Genomic DNA, 21,102 nt, shown 5'->3' with positions numbered 1-21,102 from the left:
CTTAGCTAAAATGCAATCAGATTAAGATAAAAACCGAGTGAAATGAAGTTGAGCTTGGATAATGGGAATGAAGACAGAGATGATAAAGGGCTGAAAGTGAGAGTGTGACCAGATAATGAACAAACTGAAAATGTAGAGTTCCAGTATTCAGAATCCTTTCGAAGAAAACACTTCAGAAAACTAGTTTCAAAAGTCTTTCTAATCAAAACTTCAAAGTAGCAGAGTAACAAACTGAATCAAGTTTCAGAGTTCTTCCGCTATAATAACTACCTCTCTTTTTTGCCTGTCCCTTGAACAGTTTTTCATGCAGGTATTTATAGGAATCGGGTGCTCCCCATGAAGGGTCAGGATTTATTTTGAGGGAGATGGAGGGTCAAGATTTCGAAGGACATGATCGGATGTTCAGGAATTAAAGAGAATCAAAATGAATGGCTGAGATCACTCTTCAGAATATTTGTCCTTTTCTTCTTTCAATCTGACGGTCCCAAATCTTCTTGTCCGAAACGATCTGAGGGCTAAGAGCGAAAGACGCAGGTATTGTCGTCTTCTCTCTTGATCTAAGGGTTCCGGGTTTGTCCTTACCAGTGAGATCAACGGTGGGGATTGTGATTTACGGATCACATGACATACCACGGCACTGTCGAGATTGCGGGCAATTCTTAGGCGCGGTGGAGATCTCGCTGCAACGCTTTAACTACCTCTCCGATTCTCGATTTACGCTATTTGGGATTTGTCTTATTCTCTTTGTCTTCCGATCCCTCCCCCTTCTCGATCTTCTTGACACGCTCCTATTCCGATCTCTCATGCTGATCTCCCATCCTCCGATCTCTATTATTCCGATCCCTTAATCAGCCTTGGTCTGGTCAAAGCATTAATTTTCCTCGATTCGGCGTCGCCCGTTTACGCTTCGATAATAAATGCCCGTTTTCCCCTATATATACCCCAGACGAAAGAGACTTCCCTTCATCCTATTTCCTCTCTTCCTTCTTACTTCCCAGTTCTAGCTGCTCCGGCGGAAGCTCCGGCTACAACTGTGGCTTTGATCCTTTTCCGATGGACTTCCTTACTCCTCGACTGAAAATTTACGACCCTAGTGATCGCATAACCTTGTCTGATGATGGTGAGGGAACTGGATCAATTGACCGATCTGGATTGCGGACCTCGACTCTGCCGATCTCGAGTCGCTCAACTGAGTTTATTCGGCTTCTCATCACATTGGGTGTTCCGACAGCGGTTTCCCTCAACATTGGGTGTTCCGACAGCAGGTTAAGCTCCGATCGGCGACACCCTATGGATCAGTCACAATGTTGGCTATTGACATAGGCTTCTTTAGATAGGATGTTTTGCTGATCCTTAGAGGTCGGCCTTTTGATGTAATCAGATGTAATCCGATCTTAAGATCGCCCAAATGATGTAATCTGTTTTTTGGAAATGTACTCCGATCTCTTGAGATCGCCCAAATGATGTAATCCGATCTTTTGGAAATAAAGATTTTATTTTGTCAATTATTATCTTATTAATTATTTTCCGAGCTCTAATATGATTATCCGATCTGATTCTTTACCTGAATGACACTTATCCGATCTGTAATTCGAAACACCTGGATCTACCGCTCTATAATTAACCGATCTCTTTATGGAATCTTGGGAATATTCGTGAGACGTGTCAGAACAGCTGGCGAGTCCCGCTAACCGATGCGCTGCCTGGAACCTCGTGAGCATTAAATGCTCGGACGAGTATAAATAGGGGTGAGGGGTTAGCCATTTGCTCCTGTATGTCATTTTCAATCTCTCGCTCACAACCTCAAAGTTCTCTCGTTTACTCAAGTTCTTCCGACGCCGATCAGACTCCGGTAAGGGCTTTGATCTTCTTTTTAGTTTAAGTTCTTTATTTCTTTTGAAAATGAGTGGTGCCGAGGGTCAGAGAGCGGCGAGCCCTCCTTCCATTCAGTTCTCGTGGTCGTCTGACGAAGAAGAGGTGGTCGGGCCAAGCTCGCAACCAGAACCTCCTAGGGTCTCTGTTCCAGCTCGGGGGCGGATCGGACCATCAAGGCACGCACCTTCTTCAGGGAGGGAGAATCTCCCTATGGACGAGCTGCCATCGATCTTGCAAGAATCCGATCTGCAATCGTTTAGCCAGAAGTACAATATTCGCCCGATTAAATGCGAACTTATCCGGTGTCACGGCGATCACCGAGCCGATCACTTCTTTGAAGAGAATGACATGGTTATGGTATACGAGGAACAGTTAAAGGCCGGTCTTCGATTCCCTCTGGATGACTTCTTCAAGGAGGTCCTAAAACTTCACCGAGTGTGCATTGCTCAAGTTCACCCTAACTCGTGGCGGATCTTAGTAGCCTTCCGAGGCCTATGCCGAGCTAAGGGAATCAGACCTACGGCTAAGGTGTTCACCGAACTGCACAGGCTAACTCGCCGAAAGGACGACGAGCACTGGTTCTTTCAGGCGAAGCCTCATTGCGGGCTCTTCACCGATCTGCCCTCCTCCCTTAAAAATTGGAAGAACCGCTTCTTTATTCTGAGGAGCAAAAATCCGACCTGCTTTGAGGACTTCCCCCGTAGCTGGTGGCACCAGGGGCCCTTGCTTCCGAAGCGCATTACCCTGAACCAGGAGGAAAGCTTAATAGTGATGGATCTGAAGAATCAGGCTGCCACTCAAAAGTATTCCTGTTTAGATGCGGTGACTGCCGAGCTGCACCATTGGACCATACAGCTGCTCACCGGCCAAGATCGCGAACTTCCGCTCTCTGACCTCGGCACTGGTATTTTCTACATCTCAGATCTCAGGACCTTAGCGATCTCACTGACCTCTTCTTTGTGCAGGTATGGCGGGTGATGAGGGTTCCAGGAAGCGGAAGAAAGAAAGAGAGATCTCCCGGAAAATAAAGGAGATGAAGCGTTCGGAAATGCTTCGAACACCCGGTCATGAACCTAGGGAGGTACAAGGGGACCCGCCCCGACCTTCGGGGCCGCCGATCACTGAAGCTGTCCGATCTCCTCCTCAACAGGAAGAGCCGCCTCCACCTCCTCCAGTTGCTCCAAGCACAGAAAGGGGTCCTTCTCAATCTTCTGTGAGAGCCTCTTCTCGTGGCGCTCAAACGTTGATCGAGTCCCTGAAGAATAACCGGACTGTTCGGGAGAACCCCGGTTTTGCCAAAGTCTTGGGGTCTTCCATCTGCCTTCGGGAGGATCGGGACAGGCTATCCCCGGACAGCCTTGACGATATCTTGACTCGATCCATGAGCCTGAACGTGGAGTGTCTGGTGAACCAGACCATAGTTCGGGAAAAGGCTCATCGCCTGGGCAAGGAGGTCGAGAAGAAGAATCAGGAAGTGACTTCCCTCCGATCCCAACTCGCATCCGCTCAGGATTACATATCTCAAGTTGAGGGGCGGGCGAAGTTCTATGAAGACAGGCTGGCCGAACAGAATCATGTTCTGGCTGAAAGGGATCGTGCTCTCGGGGAAGTCCGGCGCCCGCCAACGGCTTCTCAAGTCGCTCAACTTATCGAGGAGCTTAAGGCGAAAGACGAAGAAATGGTGACAGGGATAGCTGGTGCCTATGTGAATGCTCACAAGGACCTCTTGGCCGAACTCCAGAAGCGTTACCCAGAAGAGGACTTCTCTTGGATGGCCGACCTGGCTCTCGGGGGCGAGGGTGAGGATAGTGAAGAGGAGGGAGAGGATGAGCGAAATGTAGATCAGGCTGGGGGTGATCCCCCAGCCGAATAACTTGTACAAATTGTGCAATGAAATGAAATAGAATGCCTTTTTGTTCGATGAATGGTTGTGATCGAAAATTTCTAAACACTTGATTGTCTGAGTATATTGAAACAACTGAAAACTCTTATTATCCTAAGTATGAGAGATCGGAAAATACAACATGCATGAGATTGCTAAACGGAACTTAATTGAAAATTTTGGCTTGAACATCTAAGATCGGGATCTTCATTAAACCGGATTAGAACCTTAGCTTGATTATTCCTAAACTTTTAAAAGAGAGGTCGATCATAAATATTGGCAGCAAGGTTCTAGTGTTAGTTCAATTTCGTCTGACAAGAGAGATCGGGAATGTAGTTAACTGGTCAGGATATTTGACAATGGGCTTGAGAGATCGGCGAATGATTTGAGAGACCGGTGAATGATTTGAGAGACCGGTAAGGCTTTGACTGATATGAGGACTTAGCATCGACTCAACTTTCTGTGAAGAGAGATCGGAACCGTGGTTAGATGGCAAGGAGAGACTTAGTGCTAGGGATCGGTTTCGAAGTTTATTGATTCTGGGGATCGGCCAAAATATGGTGTCGACAATAAGAGAAAGTCGAACTGAATCGAACCGATAAATATCAGTTTGGTTTTAAACCGATCAAACCGAAATTTATAAAATTTTATATTTTTAACATTAAATCTAAATAATAAAACATAAAAACAAAAAAAAAATTAGAAATCAAAACTCAAAAATCTTAAGGTTCGGTTTGGTTTTCTTTGATTTTGATTTGATTCGGTTCGATTCGATTTAGTTTGATTTTCTTTGATTTCCTATATATATTAATAATTTCTGTTCGGTTTGGTTTTTTTTATATTTTTTATGAAAATAACCAAACCGAACTGATTAACTAAAATTATCAAAATTATAAACCAAACCGAACCAATTGAATTTTAAAACTAAACCGATTGAACCGAATTGAATCGGTTAGGTTTGATTTTTCGGTTTAAACCAAAAACTGCTCTCCCCTAAATAATAGTTTCTTTCTTAAAATATACTAAAATTTTAAGGGTGAAATTTTAATTTTCAAAACTTTTGGGAGAGCCTTGGCCTAAGGAATAAAATAGTTAATAATATCAAAATATGCAGTAATTTGAACTAACGAAAAATAAACCTAACTCAATGGGATCCTAAAAAATGGGAGCTAAGTGATGTCACCTTCTTCACTACAAAGTTGCTACTAAAATCAAGGAATCAAAAATAGAAACTAAAGACCATAAATTAAACACTAAACCAAAACAGTTCATGAGTTACATTATCTTACATGCTTTCTAACAGTAATTTCTGTTCGAGCTATTAATGCGAGAAACGTGTGGGAGAAATCAAAGGCACATTCCTCATCTCTCCCTTTTCTTTTGCATTTCATTCACTCGAGGGGGTTTCAATTCAGTACTGAAACTCAACAGGGAATGTTTCATTTCCATTCCTAATCCTTGAAAGATTCATTTGTAAGTTGTTTTCATCTTAATGGAAAAATAAAGAAAAAGAATGAAGGATCTTGCTTTGTTCATTCTATTAATCATTGTGTGGCAGTGTGTAACAGGAAATGAAGAGAATGATCAGGTGTTTGCTTCTCATTTCCTTGTTGATCCATTCTTCAGAATCAAAAGAAGTTCCAGCAGTTAACAAGAAATGGCTAACTCTAAATGGTAGCAGGATTTTATAGCCTTCTAAATTTTGAAACTTGGTATATGATCTGTAAATTTTGATTCTGTAAATGCATTTATATGCAGGTCAGCCGCCTGCTGTAATTGCTAGAGGTGGGCTTTCAGGGGTTTTCCCAGAATCCTCTAGCTTAGCACTTAATATTGGAAGGGATTCAAGCTTAAGAGAGATGGTTATGCTCTGCAATTTACAACTAACAAAAGATGGCCTTGGATTATGCCAGGAAAACATCACCCTTGAAGCTTCAACAAATATAGACATGATCTACCCAGATCAAGCCAAAACCTACAAAATAAATGGCAAGGATGTTAAGGGGTGGTTTTCTGTGGATTTTACAATGGCCCAGCTAAGTGCCAATGTAACAGGTAAGTCTCACAAGTCTCATTTCAGTTTTCCTTTTCTTGTACTGTCTCTTCTTTAAAACATATGTTATGTTTATGAATATACAGTGAAGCAAAGTATATCAAATCGGCCAAAATTGTTTGACAATAAATTTCCCATACTTACCGTTGATGATATTTTCCGAGCTCAAATCCAATCATATTGGTTGAATGTTCAGGTACTTGCAGCATCACTTTTCAATTTCAAGAATTTCCAAGGAATATAGAAGAATTAAGATTTTGTTTAACTGCAGAATTATATGTTCTACAATGAACACAAACTAAATGTGGCATCATATATTCAAAAGGAAAGAATTTTTCGGCTTGTCAATTATATCTCATCTCCTGAGATTGGTTTCTTGAAGGCAATGAAAGGAAAAGCGACCAACCCCAAGACTAAACTCATTTTCGTTTTCCTTGAAAAAGATGCAATTGAACCCTCGACCAGCAAAACATATGGTTCAATATTGGAAGATCTTGCCACAGTCAAGACATTCGCATCTGGGATTGCTGTCCCAAAAAATTACATATGGCCTGTAAACAAAGACAACTATTTGGAGAGCTCCACAACTCTTGTCCTTGATGCTCATAAACTGGGTCTTGAAGTACATGCTACTGGCTTTGCAAATGACTTGGCTACAGTCTATAATTATACTTATGACCCTATATCTGAGTACTTGCAATTTATCAATAATCCGCAGTTTTCTGTTGATGGGGTGGTTTCAGATTTTCCTCCCACAGCATCATCAGCTCTTGGTAATATGATCAATTCTCTATATTCATCTGTCATTTTCTCACCAATATGTATCTAAACAAAGGGGTTGTGAAAAACAACTCAAATTGTTCATCTGGATAATTTAGTTTTGCCGAACTATGCCAACTTCTGATCTAACCCTCGTAAGGTTCCCTCTGGTGCAGCATGCTTTGCACATTTCAGTAATCTAAACTTTACTAAGGCGGGTAAGTTCCTATTCTAACGTACTGGAGCTAATCTAGCGGTAGAAAAACTGTTTTGCCATGCACAAAAATGCTGTTCCTGTGCAGGTAGACCTTTGATCATATCTCACAATGGAGCAAGTGGAGTTTATTCTAACAGCACAGATCTTGCTTATCAACAAGCATTAAATGATGGGGCTGACATAATAGATTGCTCAGCTCAAATGACAAAAGATGGGACGGCATTCTGTATGGGTTCTGCAGATCTTACAACAGACACTACCGCAACAACTACCTTCTCAGCCCGATCTGCCACTATCCCTGAAATTCAACCGAATGCCGGAATCTTTTCTTTTGATCTCACATGGAGTGAAATTCAGACATTGAAACGTAAGGCTTCTTCACTGCTTTCCCTGCATGCATTTGCTTAATGTTTCTGGAAATCCCTCTTACAGTGCATCTCCCTTATCCCAGCTCAATTGGGAAGCCCTTTTGCAAACGGTGACAAGTATCCAAGAAACCCTGCATACAAGAACACAGGTAAATTTGTAACTCTGGCTGAGTTTCTGGAATTCGCCAAAGCCAAGGCAGCATCTGGAGTTCTAATCAACATAGAGGTAAGCATTTCTTGTTCGTTTATCTTTATTCAGCAATTTTAACTCCGTTTGAAATGTTTACCTCATTACAAACTTATGCTTACAGAATGCTGCTTACCTAGCTTCAAAGAAGGGTCTTGACATAGTAGGTGCAGTTAGCGTTGCCTTGAGCAATGCCTCTTTTGATAAGCAGTCCGCACAAATAGTCTTAATCCAATCAGACGACACTTCAGTGTTGTCCAAATTTCAGAATGTTACTGCATATGAAAGAGTGTTTTCCCTTAAAAAAGACATAGGTGATGCACCGGCGAAGTCTGTAGATGAAATCAAGAAGTTCGCTAATGCAGTTAATGTTCCAAGACAATCCATCGTTCCAGTACACCAAGGCCTTGCTAAAGCTGCTACCCAAGTTGTAGCCGAACTGCAAAAAGCCAATCTAACCGTATACGTCTCTGTCATGAGGAATGAATTTTTTAGTCTTGCATTTGATTTCCTCTCTGATCCAACTTTAGAAATTGCTACTTTTGCTCCCTTCAACGTTAGTGGGATCATCACGGAGTATCCAGCAACTGCAAACAGATTTTTCAGTAAGTATTGCAAGATCTTAGTGTAATATCTGATGTGCCAAATTCCGTTCAGTAGAAATTAACACATAATGATTTGATTTGGCATTGCAGGAAATTTATGCTCAGATCTCAACTACAATGTTGAATTCGCCTTATTACCTATTCAACTACCATATCTAACTCAGTTCCTTCCTGATGGTACTCAACCACCAGTAGCTGCCCCTTCTCCAGCCCTCGACGTTGAAGATGTTGTTGACCCACCACTACCAGCGGTAGCCAAAGTCGCTAGTAGCAGCCCTGGTCCAAGCACTAAGCCAAAATCTCCTTCAATAGCTGGTTTGGGTCGTTCTCTGCTGGCTACTTGTCTGTTGGGTTTAATCTTTATGTTATATTAGTCAGCAGTAGTAAGCAGCATGGAAAAAATGACCTGAAACTTAAAACTCTTCAACCTGTTGAGTTCATGTTGTTGCCATAATATCTTATTCCATTTCTTGAGAAATCAGTAGCAAGTAAATTAGTTAAGAGAATGATTTAAGAGTGGGCTATTGATATCAGTTTTCAACGGATAATTAAATCAAAAACTCAGCATTAGCTGGATTCCTGTAGGTTATAATGTGTTCGGTTCATAGACAAAGAAATTATATATATAAGAACACTTGGAAAAGAAATCCAGCAACATGGAAAAAAAGAGAGATCTTCTAGAGCAGGCTCAGATTCGCCTTTTCTCAGACAGACGGAAACAAATCATCCATGGCTGCAAAAAAGAGCTACAACCTGTGGAGAAGCTCAAAGTTGCCCAGCCAAAGATCGACTATTTTCCTTAAAAATGTCTGATTTTTCACTCCAAAAACGTATCATCAATGCCTCAATACAACAAACAAGAGAAGATTATTATTATTATTATTATTATTATTATCAATGAAGAGAGGGTTAGCTCTGCAGTAGATCAGAGAAGCTCTCTGAGAGCAAAACCTCATCCTATTCTCCTTTCCAGGAAAATATTTTCCCCTAAACAAACAGAACCCAACAACAACAGCAACTAAGCCTCAATCCCAAAATACTTTGGATCAGCCACATACAAACAGAATCCAAACAGAGAAATTAATCCTAGATGTGGAGGAGGCTCAGATTTGCCTTGTTTTGGACAAGAAAGAAACACTATTGCATCATGGCTGCAACTAATGACCAGCTAGGAATTGAGGAAAACTCCAATTCACTAGCCCCCAAATGTCGCCCAGCCAAGATAACAAACATTTCTCTACAAGTCTGATTCTGGGTCAATGAGAACATCATCACAGCCTCGCAGCAGTGATATATATATATATATAGAGAGAGAGAGAGAGAGAGAGAGAGAGATAGATGTATAGATTTTTTTTTTTTTTTTCTTTTCCTTTTCTTTGTAGGGCAGTTGGTGAGCTAGAACGTGAAATCACCGGCTCCGCTACCATCAGAGAGGAGAATCAACTACCCTGCAAACCCTCCGCCGCCCTGAGAGCAGAACCTCATTCTTAAACTAATGAGGAAAATTTTGTGAAAATACCTAGTCGCTTAAAGCACACTGATTATCTACATGTGATGCCAATGTTTTGGCATTATTCCATGTTTACCCTTTTGCTTGCACTGTGTTTAGATATAGAACATGGGGGTAGTATGGTCATTTGGTCCTACCCTCGGTCAAATGGACTTTAGACTAAGCAAGGACACGGTGCCGTTTCGAAACATAACTAAAATCGGATTCTCGATTTTGATCGTAAGTGTTAGAATTTGGAAATGAATTGAAGGGGTTATCCCATTTAGACTCAATTTTAATTTAGTTTCAGATTAATTTTGGTTTAATTTATTTTGATTTATTTAATTTGGTCTGATTTGATAAATTGGATAATTATTTTTTTTAATTTTTTTAAGTTAAAAATTTAATTTTTTATCTGATTAAGACAATTTTAGTCAAATTCAAGTTTGATTGATTATGAGCCTATTCTTATTTAATTTCAATCCAATGGAACTAAACTCATATCTATTTTAAACATGCACCATCAACTATATAAGCTTTTTGCTCGAAAGAAATTAAAATGTTGCTTTACATAGCGATTCATTACCTTATGTCTTTTTTTTTTTTTTAATTGATAGATAAGATAACACAAATATCATGAATTAACCAAGAATCAATACTGGAGGGTTGAAACTTGAGCAGATTTACACAAATATCATGAATTAACCAAGAATCAATACTAGAGGGTTGAAACTTGAGCAGATTTACACCAACTGGATAGGAGTTTGCAAAATTTGTTTGCCAATCTGTGTTAAATTAGCGTCTCAATTGATATGAAAGACGCAAATATCCTAATCTAGGTTCAAAAAGAATTAATTTTATAAGAGTATCTAAGGATTCTCAAGAAATTGTCATTAATGCATATGTTTTTAAGGAAGCCATAAGGGCATGAGTTCAACACAAGCTTCTATAGTTTAAATATTTGTATTCTTCATCTCATGTATAATGTTCTAACTTCAATTGTCATTCTTGGAATGTAAATGTGATCTTATGTTAATGTTGATAACTTTATCACAATGTATGTTACAGTTAGTCAGCCCACAATATGTTTATACAAAGGACAAATGATCCCAAGACAACTATTTGGAGAGCTCCACAATTCGTCCTTGATGCTCATAAACTGGGTCTTAAATACATGCTACTAGCTTTGCAAATGACTTGGCTACAGTCTATAATTATACTTATGACCCTATATCTGAGTACTTGCAATTTATGAATAATCCACAGTTGTCTGTTGATGGGGTGGTTTAAGAGTTTCCTCCCACAGCATCATCAGCTCTTAGTAATATGATCAATTCTCTATATTCATCTTTCATTTTCTCACCAATATGCATCTAAACAAAAGGGTTTTGAAAAAACAACACAAATTGTTCATCCGAATAATTTAGTTTTGCCGAATTATGCCAACTTCTGATATAACCCTCGTAACATTCCCTCTGATGCAGCATGCTTTGCACATTTCAGTAATCTAAACTTTACTAAGGCAGGTAAGTTGCTATTCTAATGTACTGGAGCCAATCGACTAGCAGTAGAAAAACTGTTTTGACATGCAAAAAATGCTGTCCCTGTGCAGGTAGACCTTTGATCATATCTCACAATGGAGCAAGTGGAGTTTATTCTAACAGCACAGATCTTGCTTATCAACAAGCATTAAATGTTGGGGCTGACATAATAGATTGCTCAGTTCAAATGACAAAGGATGGGACGGCATTCTGTATGGGTTCTACAGATCTTACAACAGATACTACCGCAATGACTACCTTCTCATCCCGATCTGCCACTATCCTGAAATTCAACAGAATGCTGGGATTTTTTTCTTTTGATCTCACATGAAGTGAAATCCAGACATTGAAACGCAAAGCTTCTTCACTGCTTCCCTTGCATACATTTGCATAATGTTTCTGGAAATCCCTTTTACAGTGAATGTCCCTTATCCCAGCTCAATTGGGAAGCCCTTTTGCAAACGGTGACAAGTATCCAAGAAACCCTGTATACAAGAACACAGGTAAATTTGCAACTCTGGCTGAGTTTCTGGAATTCGCCAAAGCCAAGGCAGCATCTGGAGTTCTAATCAACATAGAGGCAAGCATTTCTTGTTCCTTTATCTTTATACAGCAATTTTACCTCCGTCTGAAATGTTTACTCTCATTACAAACTTATGCTTACAGAATGCTGCTTACCTAGCTTCAAAGAATGGTCTTGACATAGTAGGTGCAGTTAGCACTGCCTTTAGCAATGCCTCTTTTGACGAGCAATCCGCACAAAAAGTCCTAATCTAATCAGACGACACTTCAATGTCCAAATTTCAGAATGTTACTGCATACGAAAGAGTGCTTTCCCTTAAAAAAGACATAGGTGATGCACCCCCTAAGTCGTTAGATGAAATCAAGAAGTTCGCTAATGGAGTTGATGTCCCAAGACAATCCATCGTTCCAGTACACCAAGGCCTTGCTAAAGCTGCAACCTAAGTTGTAGCCGAACTGCAAAAAGTCAACAAACCGTATACGTCTCCGTCATAAGGAATGGATTTTTTAGTCTTGCATTTGATTTCGTCTCTGATCCCACTTTAGAAATTGCTACTTTTGCTGCCTTCAACGCTAGTGGGATCATCACCGAGTACCCAGCAAACTGATTTTTCAGTAAGTATTGCAAGCTCTTAGTGTGATATTTGATGTGCCAAATTCCCTTCAGTAGAAATTAACACAATGATTTGATTTGGCATTGCAGGAAATTTATGTTCAGATCTCAACTACAATGTTGAATTCGCATTATTACCTATTCAACTACGATATCTAACTCAGTTCCTTCCTGATGGTACTCAACCACCAGTAGTCGCCCCTTCTCCATCCCTCGACGTTAAAGATGCTGTTGACCCACCACTACCAGCAGTAGCCAAAGTCGCTAGTAGCAGCCCTGGTCCGAGCACTAATCCAAAATCTCCTTCAATAGCTGGTTTGCGTCGTTCTCTGCTGGCAACTTGGCTGTTGGGTTCAATCTGTATGGGATATTAGTCAACAGTATTAAGAAGCAAGAATAAAATGACTTGAAACTCACAACTCTTCAACCTTTTTGAGTTCATGTTCTTGCCATAATATCTTATTCCATTTCTTGAGAAATCTGCAGTAAGTAAACTAGTTAAGAGAATGATTTAAGAGTGGGCTATTGATATCAGTTTTCAATGGATAATTAGATAAAAAAACTCAGCATTAGCTGGACATTTGTAGGTTATAATGAGTTCTATTTATAGACAAAGAAATCATTTTCAAAAAAAAAAAAAAAAAAAGGAAAAAGAGAGAGATCTTCTAGAGGAGGCTCAGATTCGCCTTTCCTCAGACAAACGGGAACACCTCATCCATGGCTGCAAAAAGAGCTACAACCTGTGAAAGAGAAGCTCAAAGTTGCCCAGCCAAAGATCGACGATTTCCCTTTAGAATGTCTGATTTTTCACTCCAAAAACGCATCATCACAGCCTCAATACACATACAAGAGATGATTATTATTATTATTATTATTATTATTATTATTATTGTTATTGTTATTGTTATTATTAATGAAGAGAGGGTTAGCTCTGCAATGATCAGAGAAGCTCTCTGAGAGCAAAACCTCATCCTATTCTCCTTTCCAGGAAAAATTTTCCGCTAAACAAACAGAACCCAACAACAACAGCAACTAAGCCTTAATCCCAGAATAGTTGGGATCGGCAATATACAAACAGAACCCAAACAGAGAAATTAATCCTAGATGTGAAGGAGGCTCAGATTTGCCTTGTATCGGACAAGAAAGAAACACTATTGCATCATGGCTGCAACTAATAAGCTGCCAGGAATTGAGGAAAAACCCAATTCACTAGCTCCCAACGGTTGCCCAGCCAAGATAACAGGCATTTCCTTACAAGTCTGATTCTGGATCACCGAGAACATCATCACAACCTTGCAGCATTCATATATATATATATATATATAGACACAGAGAGATGTATAGATTTTTTGTTTCTTTTCTTTCCTCTTATCATTGTAGGGCAGTTGTGAGTAAGAAAGTGAAATCACTGGCTCCGCTACCGTCAGAGAGGGGAATCAAGGAAACCCTCCCCGCCCTAAGAGCAGAGCCTCATTCTTAAACTAACGAGAAAAATTTTGTAAAACTCTTAAAATCAGCGTTAATAAACCCACGAGTTTTATAACGGTATAAGTTTAAAAATAGTTATTAAAATTTATCACCACTGCTGCTCATCGTGCTTAGTTAATATTTTTTTTTTATTATATAAAATAAAAAATTATTTTTTTTTATGTATGAAAAATTATTTTATTTATAGAAAGAAAAATAATTCAATATGGCTTGATAGAAAAAAGAGAATTACTAACTAAGTTCTGTACTGAAACTATACAAGTTAGCGTCTAACTGAAAAATTGATAATCGAAAGTTAGAGGGATATTACTATGTAAAATTTGAAAGTTAATAGGATTTTATGTTACATTTTTAAGTTGAGGAACTGTAATGTTATAATTAGATAAGTTCAGGGACAGTTGTCAAAATTTATTCGATAAATAAGCTAGTGATCAGTGGATAATATCCAAAATGATAAATTTTGACAACTGCCTCTGAACTTATCTAGTTGTAACATTACAGTTACTCAACTTAAAAATGTAACATAAAACTCCATCAACTTTTAAATTTGTACAGTAAAATCACTTTAACATCAAATTACCAGTTTTTTAGTTAGACGCTGATCTGGACAGTTCCAGTATGAAGCTTAGTCGGTATTTCTCTTTTCTCCCTCAAGCCATGTGTAAATTGAATAATTTTTCTCTTTATGGACAGAATAATTTTTCATGCGTAAAGAGAATAATTTTACACTTTGCATAAGAGATGAGAGAAAAATGTTGATTAAGTGTCATGCGAGAGTTATTTACATTAGTTTCTAACTGAAAAATCAGTAATTGAAAGTCAGATGGATTTTACTGTGTAAAATTTGAAAGTTTAGGGTGTTTTATGTTACATTTTAAAGTTAAAGGACTGTAGTGTTACAACTATATAAGTTTAGGAACAGTTGTTAAAATTTATCTATATCCAATGAGATATTAAAAAATAATTAAATATATATAAATTAATTAATATAGCTCTTATTAATATAAATGAATAAAATAATTAAATTTTAATTACTTGAAATAAAACTTTAATATTTATTATGTTATATTTAATAAATTTTAATATTATTTTTAAATTATATAAAAAACATTTAAGTAATATAATGCATAATTTTTTTTATAAATATATAATTTTATTTTTAATATTTATAAAATATTAAGTATTTATTAAAAAAATAAATATATTAAAATAAAAAACACAACTATCAAACTAGCTTAATTAATTTTGATTTTAAAATTTTTTTATAAGGTTTTGAGTTTAATCTTCTATACCAACAACTAAAAAAAAATTCTATTGAATAATTGAATCGGCCAGATCAATGAGGTTACACTGATTTAACCACCAAATCAATTAGGTCATATCGGGTCACTTTTTTATCTGATTCAATTATAAACTCAAATTAATTTGAGGGTCGGTTCACCAGCCAATCTACTCACTCAAACCACATTAATTATCTATTTGTGATGCTACTGTTTTGGTATTGTTTCATGTTTATCCTTTTCACTCTTATTATGTTTAGATAGAGAATGAAGGGGTATTATGGTCATTCTGAAAATGATCCATATAAACTATCTTGGTGATTTGGCCCCATCCTCGATCAAATGGACTTTAGACTAAGTAAGGGCACGGTCTAGTTTCCAACCATAACTAAAATCGAATTGTCGATTTCGATCTTAAGGGCTGGAATTTGGAATTGAATTGAAAGGGTTTTCTCGATTCTAGACTAATTTTAATTTAGTTTAAGATTAACTTTAGTTTGGTTAAATTTGATTTATTTTATTAGATCTTATTGATCAAATTGGGCAATTATTTTTTTTATTTTTTATTTTTTTAAAGTAAAAAATTCAATTTTAATTTGATTCAAGACAATTTTAGTCAAATTCAAATTGATTGTGAGTCTATTCTAAATTAATTTTGATCAAATTCGAACTAGGCCCATTTCTATTTTAAACATCCACCATCAACTATATAAGCTTTTTGCTCAAACAAAATTCAGATGTTTCTTTGCATAGCGATTTTACCATGTCTTTATATATATATATATATATATATATTATTATTAAGGATTTTAAGGTTTAGCATTTAATAAGCTTGAGGTTATATACCATATTATTTTGAGGTTGTATACCTTATTTTGTTTTCTTTTTTAATTTTTTATTTTGTAAAATATAAAAAGAAATAGATCTTAAAAAATCTAAGCATCACAAAGTCTATCAGGCAGCACAAATATCATGAATTAATCAAGGATCAATATCATAGGGCTGAAATTTGAGCTAATTTACAGTAACTAGATAAGTTTGCAAAATTTGCTTGCCAATTTGTACTGAAATTAGCATCTCGACAGATATGGAAAACACGAATATCCTAGTCTAGGTTCATGAAGAATTAGTTTTCTAAGGGCATTCAAGGGTACTCAAAAAACTGTCATTGATGCATATGTTTTTCAGGAAGCCACAAGGGTACGAGGTATGAGTTCAGCACAACCTTTTATAGTTTAAATATTTGTATTCTTCACCTCATATATAATGTTCTAATTTCAATTGTCAATCTTGTAATGTAAATGTGATCTCATGTCAATTCTGATAACTTTAATTTATCACAATCACAACAACAAAGCATGTTACAACCACGATGTCTATACAAAGGTCAAATAATCCCAAGGCAACACAACAAATCGAACTGGCCAACCAAGCCACAATATCCAATATAGCAAGAAGTGAAGCATATGAGAGAAAAAAGGTCAAAGGCCCAAATTTTAAGGTATTTTAAGGTATATTTTACTACATTTCATAAACATTTAGTTAGTTAATTACATGATTTCTTGTTAATTTCATTACTTTTTAGGATTTTTAGTTACTCTGGCTTAATTCTATGATTTATGTATTTTATCAGGTGAATTTATGCAATTCCAAGGCTTAGAACACACTTGAACAAGTTGGAAAGTCAAAAGGGACAGATATGCACTGTGGAGAATTACACAGGTCGTGCATTAGGTGGCCTAGCTCGTGTAATAGTCTGTCAGGAGAAGTGTTGAGGAGAGCAAGTACACAGGCCGTGTAAAGGGACTCGCGTAACCTTTTGTCACCCCAAACTTAGAGAGCTTTAAGAATTCTAGAGAGTTACATGGCCTGCCCTATGTAATGAATCATCGGTCGTGTAAAATGCCCCGGCTCCGACTCCAAATTAGCTCTAACTCTAATTTGCTCCACTCAAATAGACTTTTAAAGCCTCCAGGACTATGAATTGTGCCAGATATAAATACGGGAAGTTAAAAACAAGCCAGGGATCACATTCTTTACATTCTAACCTAGTTTGTCAATAATTTAGAGAGATTTACATAAGATTCAAAGTAGGGATTTATAGCCAAAATTCTAAAAGTTCAAAGCTGCAGAGTCTTCTACTTGAGTTTCTTTATTTTATTTCTTCAGATGTTTTGTTATTGTTATTTTAATTTCATGTTGATTGTTGAACTTACCATGAGCGAGTAATTCTCCTAGTTCTAGGATTAGAGATGTAGCACTTTTAATTTTGTTATGCATTTGCATAGAATTTATCTAATATATTTGGAATCTTGTTTTTGATTCAATTTCTTATGTTCTTAATGCATGCTATGTATAGAGCTCCACTTAGTTGTGATTCTACATATTAATTAAAGGACTGAAAGGTAAAGATTAATATTAAAAATTCAAGATATTGAACTTAGGGTTTTTGATATAGAGATAGACTGAAATTCTATGTGGAGTGCATGGTTAATAAAAGAGCTTAAAGAATCTTAATTAAGATTGATCGCTACGAAAGTAGGATTCAAGTTAATTAAGATACACCTTGAATGTTTTGAGAGAGGACTTAAGATAACTTAGAATTAATTTTCTTCAATTAATTTCCTTCAAAGTGACAATATTCCAATTTATTGAATGAATGAGATTAGATTTATAATAGGTTAATGTGTGAACCCCTAATTCTGGAGTTATTTTCATTAATTATTTTCTTAAGTTTAGTTTATTGCTCTACTTTCGTTATTCTCATTAGCTTTAGTTAATTTTAGTTCTAATTCTCATCGTCATTGATTCGGTAGTTTAGATAGTTAAAATCTGCTATTTAGTCTGGTAATCACAAATTCCTCATAGGAATGATGCTCTACTTATCACTTTATTTCTTGCTAACGATCTGTGCACTTGCGAGATTTTGCACAATAAGTTTTTTTTTTTGGGCCACTGCCGGGCAATTATGTTGATATTAAGCGATAGGCAATATAGTTAATCTGAACATTTTGTTTTATTTAGTTTTTATTTGATATTTTATTTTGTTTCTTTTTATTTCTTTTTCAGACTCCTGTTTAGTTTATGACCAGAACTAAATAGGAAGAAGATATACTTGAATTGGATCTTAAAAAAAATAGAACTCTAAGAGCCATGAAGAGGGGAAAGAAGCAATAGGAAGCTGAAACTTCAACTATGGCAGCAAATAACAGGCCAAAACCCTTAGGGGACTATTGAGCCCTAACTATCCAAAGATTCCAACTGAGTGTCACTAGGCCTACAAATGAGGCTAGTAATTTTGAACTTAAACTAGCATGGCTCTAGATGATTCAACAGACTCAATTTGAAGGGTCACCTACAGAAGATCCACATTATCAACTCCAATGCTTTCTTGCTTTATGCAACACATTTAAGATGAATGGTGTTTCTGAGGATACTATTAGACTCAGAGCATTCTCATTCTCTCTTAGAGACAAAGCAAGAAAGTGGTTACTTTCTCAACCTACGGTATCATTCACTAACTGGCTTGATCTTTCATAGATCTTTTTAGCAAGATACTTCTCACCTGTAAAGACTACTAAATTGAGAACAAAGCTGAATACCTTCAAGCAAAAAGACAATGAATCACTTTACAATGTATGGGAAAGCTATACGGATCTACAGAGGGAATGCCCACACCATCGCATTGAGGACTGGCTCCTAATTCAAAACTACTACAATGGTTTACTAGCATCCATAAGAAGCACAGTAGATTTAGTAGTTGGTGGAGATCTAATGGAGAAAACGACCACTGAAGCTCTTGAAATTCTAGAGAGATTTACATATTACAACTTTGAATGGTTAAACGAAAGAGGAGACATGGGGAGAATAGCTAGAATTCTAGAACTGGATGCTCTCAGCATGATCAATGCTCAATTTGTTCAACTTTCAAAGAGGCTTAACAGAATGCAAGCCATGCAATCAGGACAAGCAATGTCTGTGACCACTATGGAGGAGGACACCTAAGCTCAAAATGCAACAATTTCAGTAAGCCATCCATAAAATGGATGAACTATATTAATAGTAGTGGGAACTTTAACCAGAGGACAACCAACAACCCTTATTCCAATACTTATAACCCTAGATGGAGGAACCACCCAAATTTCTCATGGTTGAATTCGCAAAACCAACATAGTCAACCAATAAAAAAATAGCAAGGATACAGACTGACATCACTAGGCTTTCAAAACAGAGGTTAGAAAGTAGCTCAACCACCACCACCACCGCCCTCTCAAACTTAATAGCCTAAACCTATGATGACTATGGAATCCATGATGGAAAAGTTCTTAGTAGCTCAATAGCAGCAGAATGAAATGATCAAATAACTCACTTCCATAATGGACCAATTGGCTACTCACAACAAAATGCTTGAGAACTAAAATGCTCAGCAAGCCAGTTCTTTAAGCAAAGCCATTGGAAAATGCCTAGTCAACTAGAGATGAACCCAAAGGTATAATATAAGGCAGTTACCTTGAGGAGTGGTAGAACTTTAGAGGACCAACAACCAGAAGGAAAGCATGATATAAGAAAAAAAAACTTTTGGTGAATCTAAAAACCAATAAAAGGGTGAACACAAAGAGGTTGATAAAAATAAGGAAGGGAAAGAGGAAAAGAAGAAGAAGCTACCGAAGCCTTATCAATCACTGTTACTTTTTCCTTAAAGGTTTTAGAAAGTTAAATTGGACAAGCAATTTGAAAAATTTTTGGAAGTTTTGCAAAAACTTTACATGAACATTCAATTCACTGAAGCTCTATCTCGAATGCCATCCTATGCAAAGTTTTTAAAAGAGATCTTATCAAACAAAAGGAAGCTGGATGACTATGAGATAGTAGATCTCACAGAGGAATGTAGTGCCATATTATGAAACAAGCTACCTTCAAAGCTCAAGGATCCTAAAAGCTTTTCCATACCTTATCTAATTGGCAAAATGAATATCAATAAAGCTCTTTGTGACTTGGGAGCAAGTGTAAGTTTGATGTCTTTATCTATCTGTTAGAAGCTGAATGTTAGAGAGCTAAAACTGACTATAATCTCATTACAATTAGCAGACAGATCTGTCAAATATCTAATAGGCATCCTAGAGAAAATCCCCATAAAAGTTGGCAAATTCTTTATACCACTCGACTTTGTTGTTTTAAAAATGGAATAGGATGTTCAGATTCCCATAATCTTAGGAAGAGCTTTCTTAGCAACTATAGAAGCGATCATTGATGTTAAAAATAGGTGGTTAACTCTCAAAGTGGGGGAGGAAGAAGTGGAATTCAACTTATTTCAAGCAATAAAATATAAGCTAGACACAAACAAGTGCTTAAGGTTGATATTATTGACGAGCTAGTAGAAGAGGAGTTCAATAAGAGATATCCAGAAGATCCTCTTGAAACATGTCTTATGCATAGTAGTACTATAGAAGATGAAAACAATGAAATTATAGCTTGTGCACAAACCTTAGAAGCTAGCCCACCACTACCAATGACTTAAGCACTTCAAATGGAGGAGTTGAAACAAATTCCCATCATGGTAGAACCGAAAGAGGCTACACTACAGGTAGAACTAAAACCTCTTCCTTCAACTCTTAGGTATGCATTTCTTAGCTTAAGCTCAACTTATTCTGTGATTATAAATGCTAGTCTACCTGAGTTAGAAGAAGAGAAACTTTTAAGAGAATTAAGAACCCATAGAAAGATCATTGGGTACACAATTGATAACTTTATCCTTCCATTTGTATACATAGAATACCTAAGGACCCACCATAGAACATCAAAGAAGACTAAACCCAAATATGAAAGAAGTTATAAAGAAATAAATTCTAAAACTATTAGATGCAGGTGTAATCTACCCTATATTTGATAGTAAATGGTTTAGTCTGATACATGTAGTACCTAAGAAGGGTGGGATGACTATTATAAAAATTAAAAATAATAAGTTAATCCCTGTTATGACAGTCACCGATTAGCAAATATGCATTGATTATAGAAAGCTGAATAGTGCCACCCGAAAAGACCATTTTTCTCTCCCCTTTATTGACCAATTACTTGAGAAACTAGCCAAGCATCCTATTTTTGCTACTTGGATGGGTATTCAGGATTTTTCCAGATCCCAATTCACCCAGAAGACTAGGAAAAGACCACTTTTACTTGTCCCTATGGCCCTTTTGCCTATAAGAGAATGCCTTTTGGTCTATGC

At 37.1% G+C, this 21,102-nt stretch overlaps 1 protein-coding gene and 1 long non-coding RNA gene across 2 annotated transcripts; one reads left to right on the top strand and one right to left on the bottom strand.

Moving 5' to 3' along the window:
* Positions 1–5,175: 5,175 nt before the first annotated feature.
* On the bottom strand, positions 5,176–8,232 carry LOC131171892 (uncharacterized). Its single transcript, XR_009142553.1, has 4 exons — positions 8,085–8,232; positions 7,478–7,928; positions 5,955–7,285; positions 5,176–5,732 (listed from the first exon to the last, which is right to left on the bottom strand). It is a non-coding gene; the product is annotated as an uncharacterized LOC131171892 (long non-coding RNA).
* LOC110647388 (glycerophosphodiester phosphodiesterase GDPDL6) lies at positions 5,210–9,462 on the top strand. The gene is made up of 10 exons (XM_058132076.1): positions 5,210–5,230; positions 5,316–5,431; positions 5,516–5,812; positions 5,897–6,006; positions 6,082–6,583; positions 6,746–6,787; positions 6,872–7,153; positions 7,238–7,380; positions 7,466–7,946; positions 8,037–9,462. Exons 2-10 carry the CDS (start codon positions 5,329–5,331, stop codon positions 8,318–8,320), a joined length of 2,244 nt encoding a protein of 747 aa, XP_057988059.1. The 5' UTR covers positions 5,210–5,230; positions 5,316–5,328; the 3' UTR covers positions 8,321–9,462.
* Positions 9,463–21,102: the final 11,640 nt, after the last annotated feature.

This window comes from Hevea brasiliensis, chromosome 13 (assembly GCF_030052815.1).
Source record: "Hevea brasiliensis isolate MT/VB/25A 57/8 chromosome 13, ASM3005281v1, whole genome shotgun sequence".
Lineage (NCBI taxonomy): Eukaryota > Viridiplantae > Streptophyta > Magnoliopsida > Malpighiales > Euphorbiaceae > Hevea > Hevea brasiliensis.
This window is presented reverse-complemented; position numbering and strand designations above follow the sequence as displayed.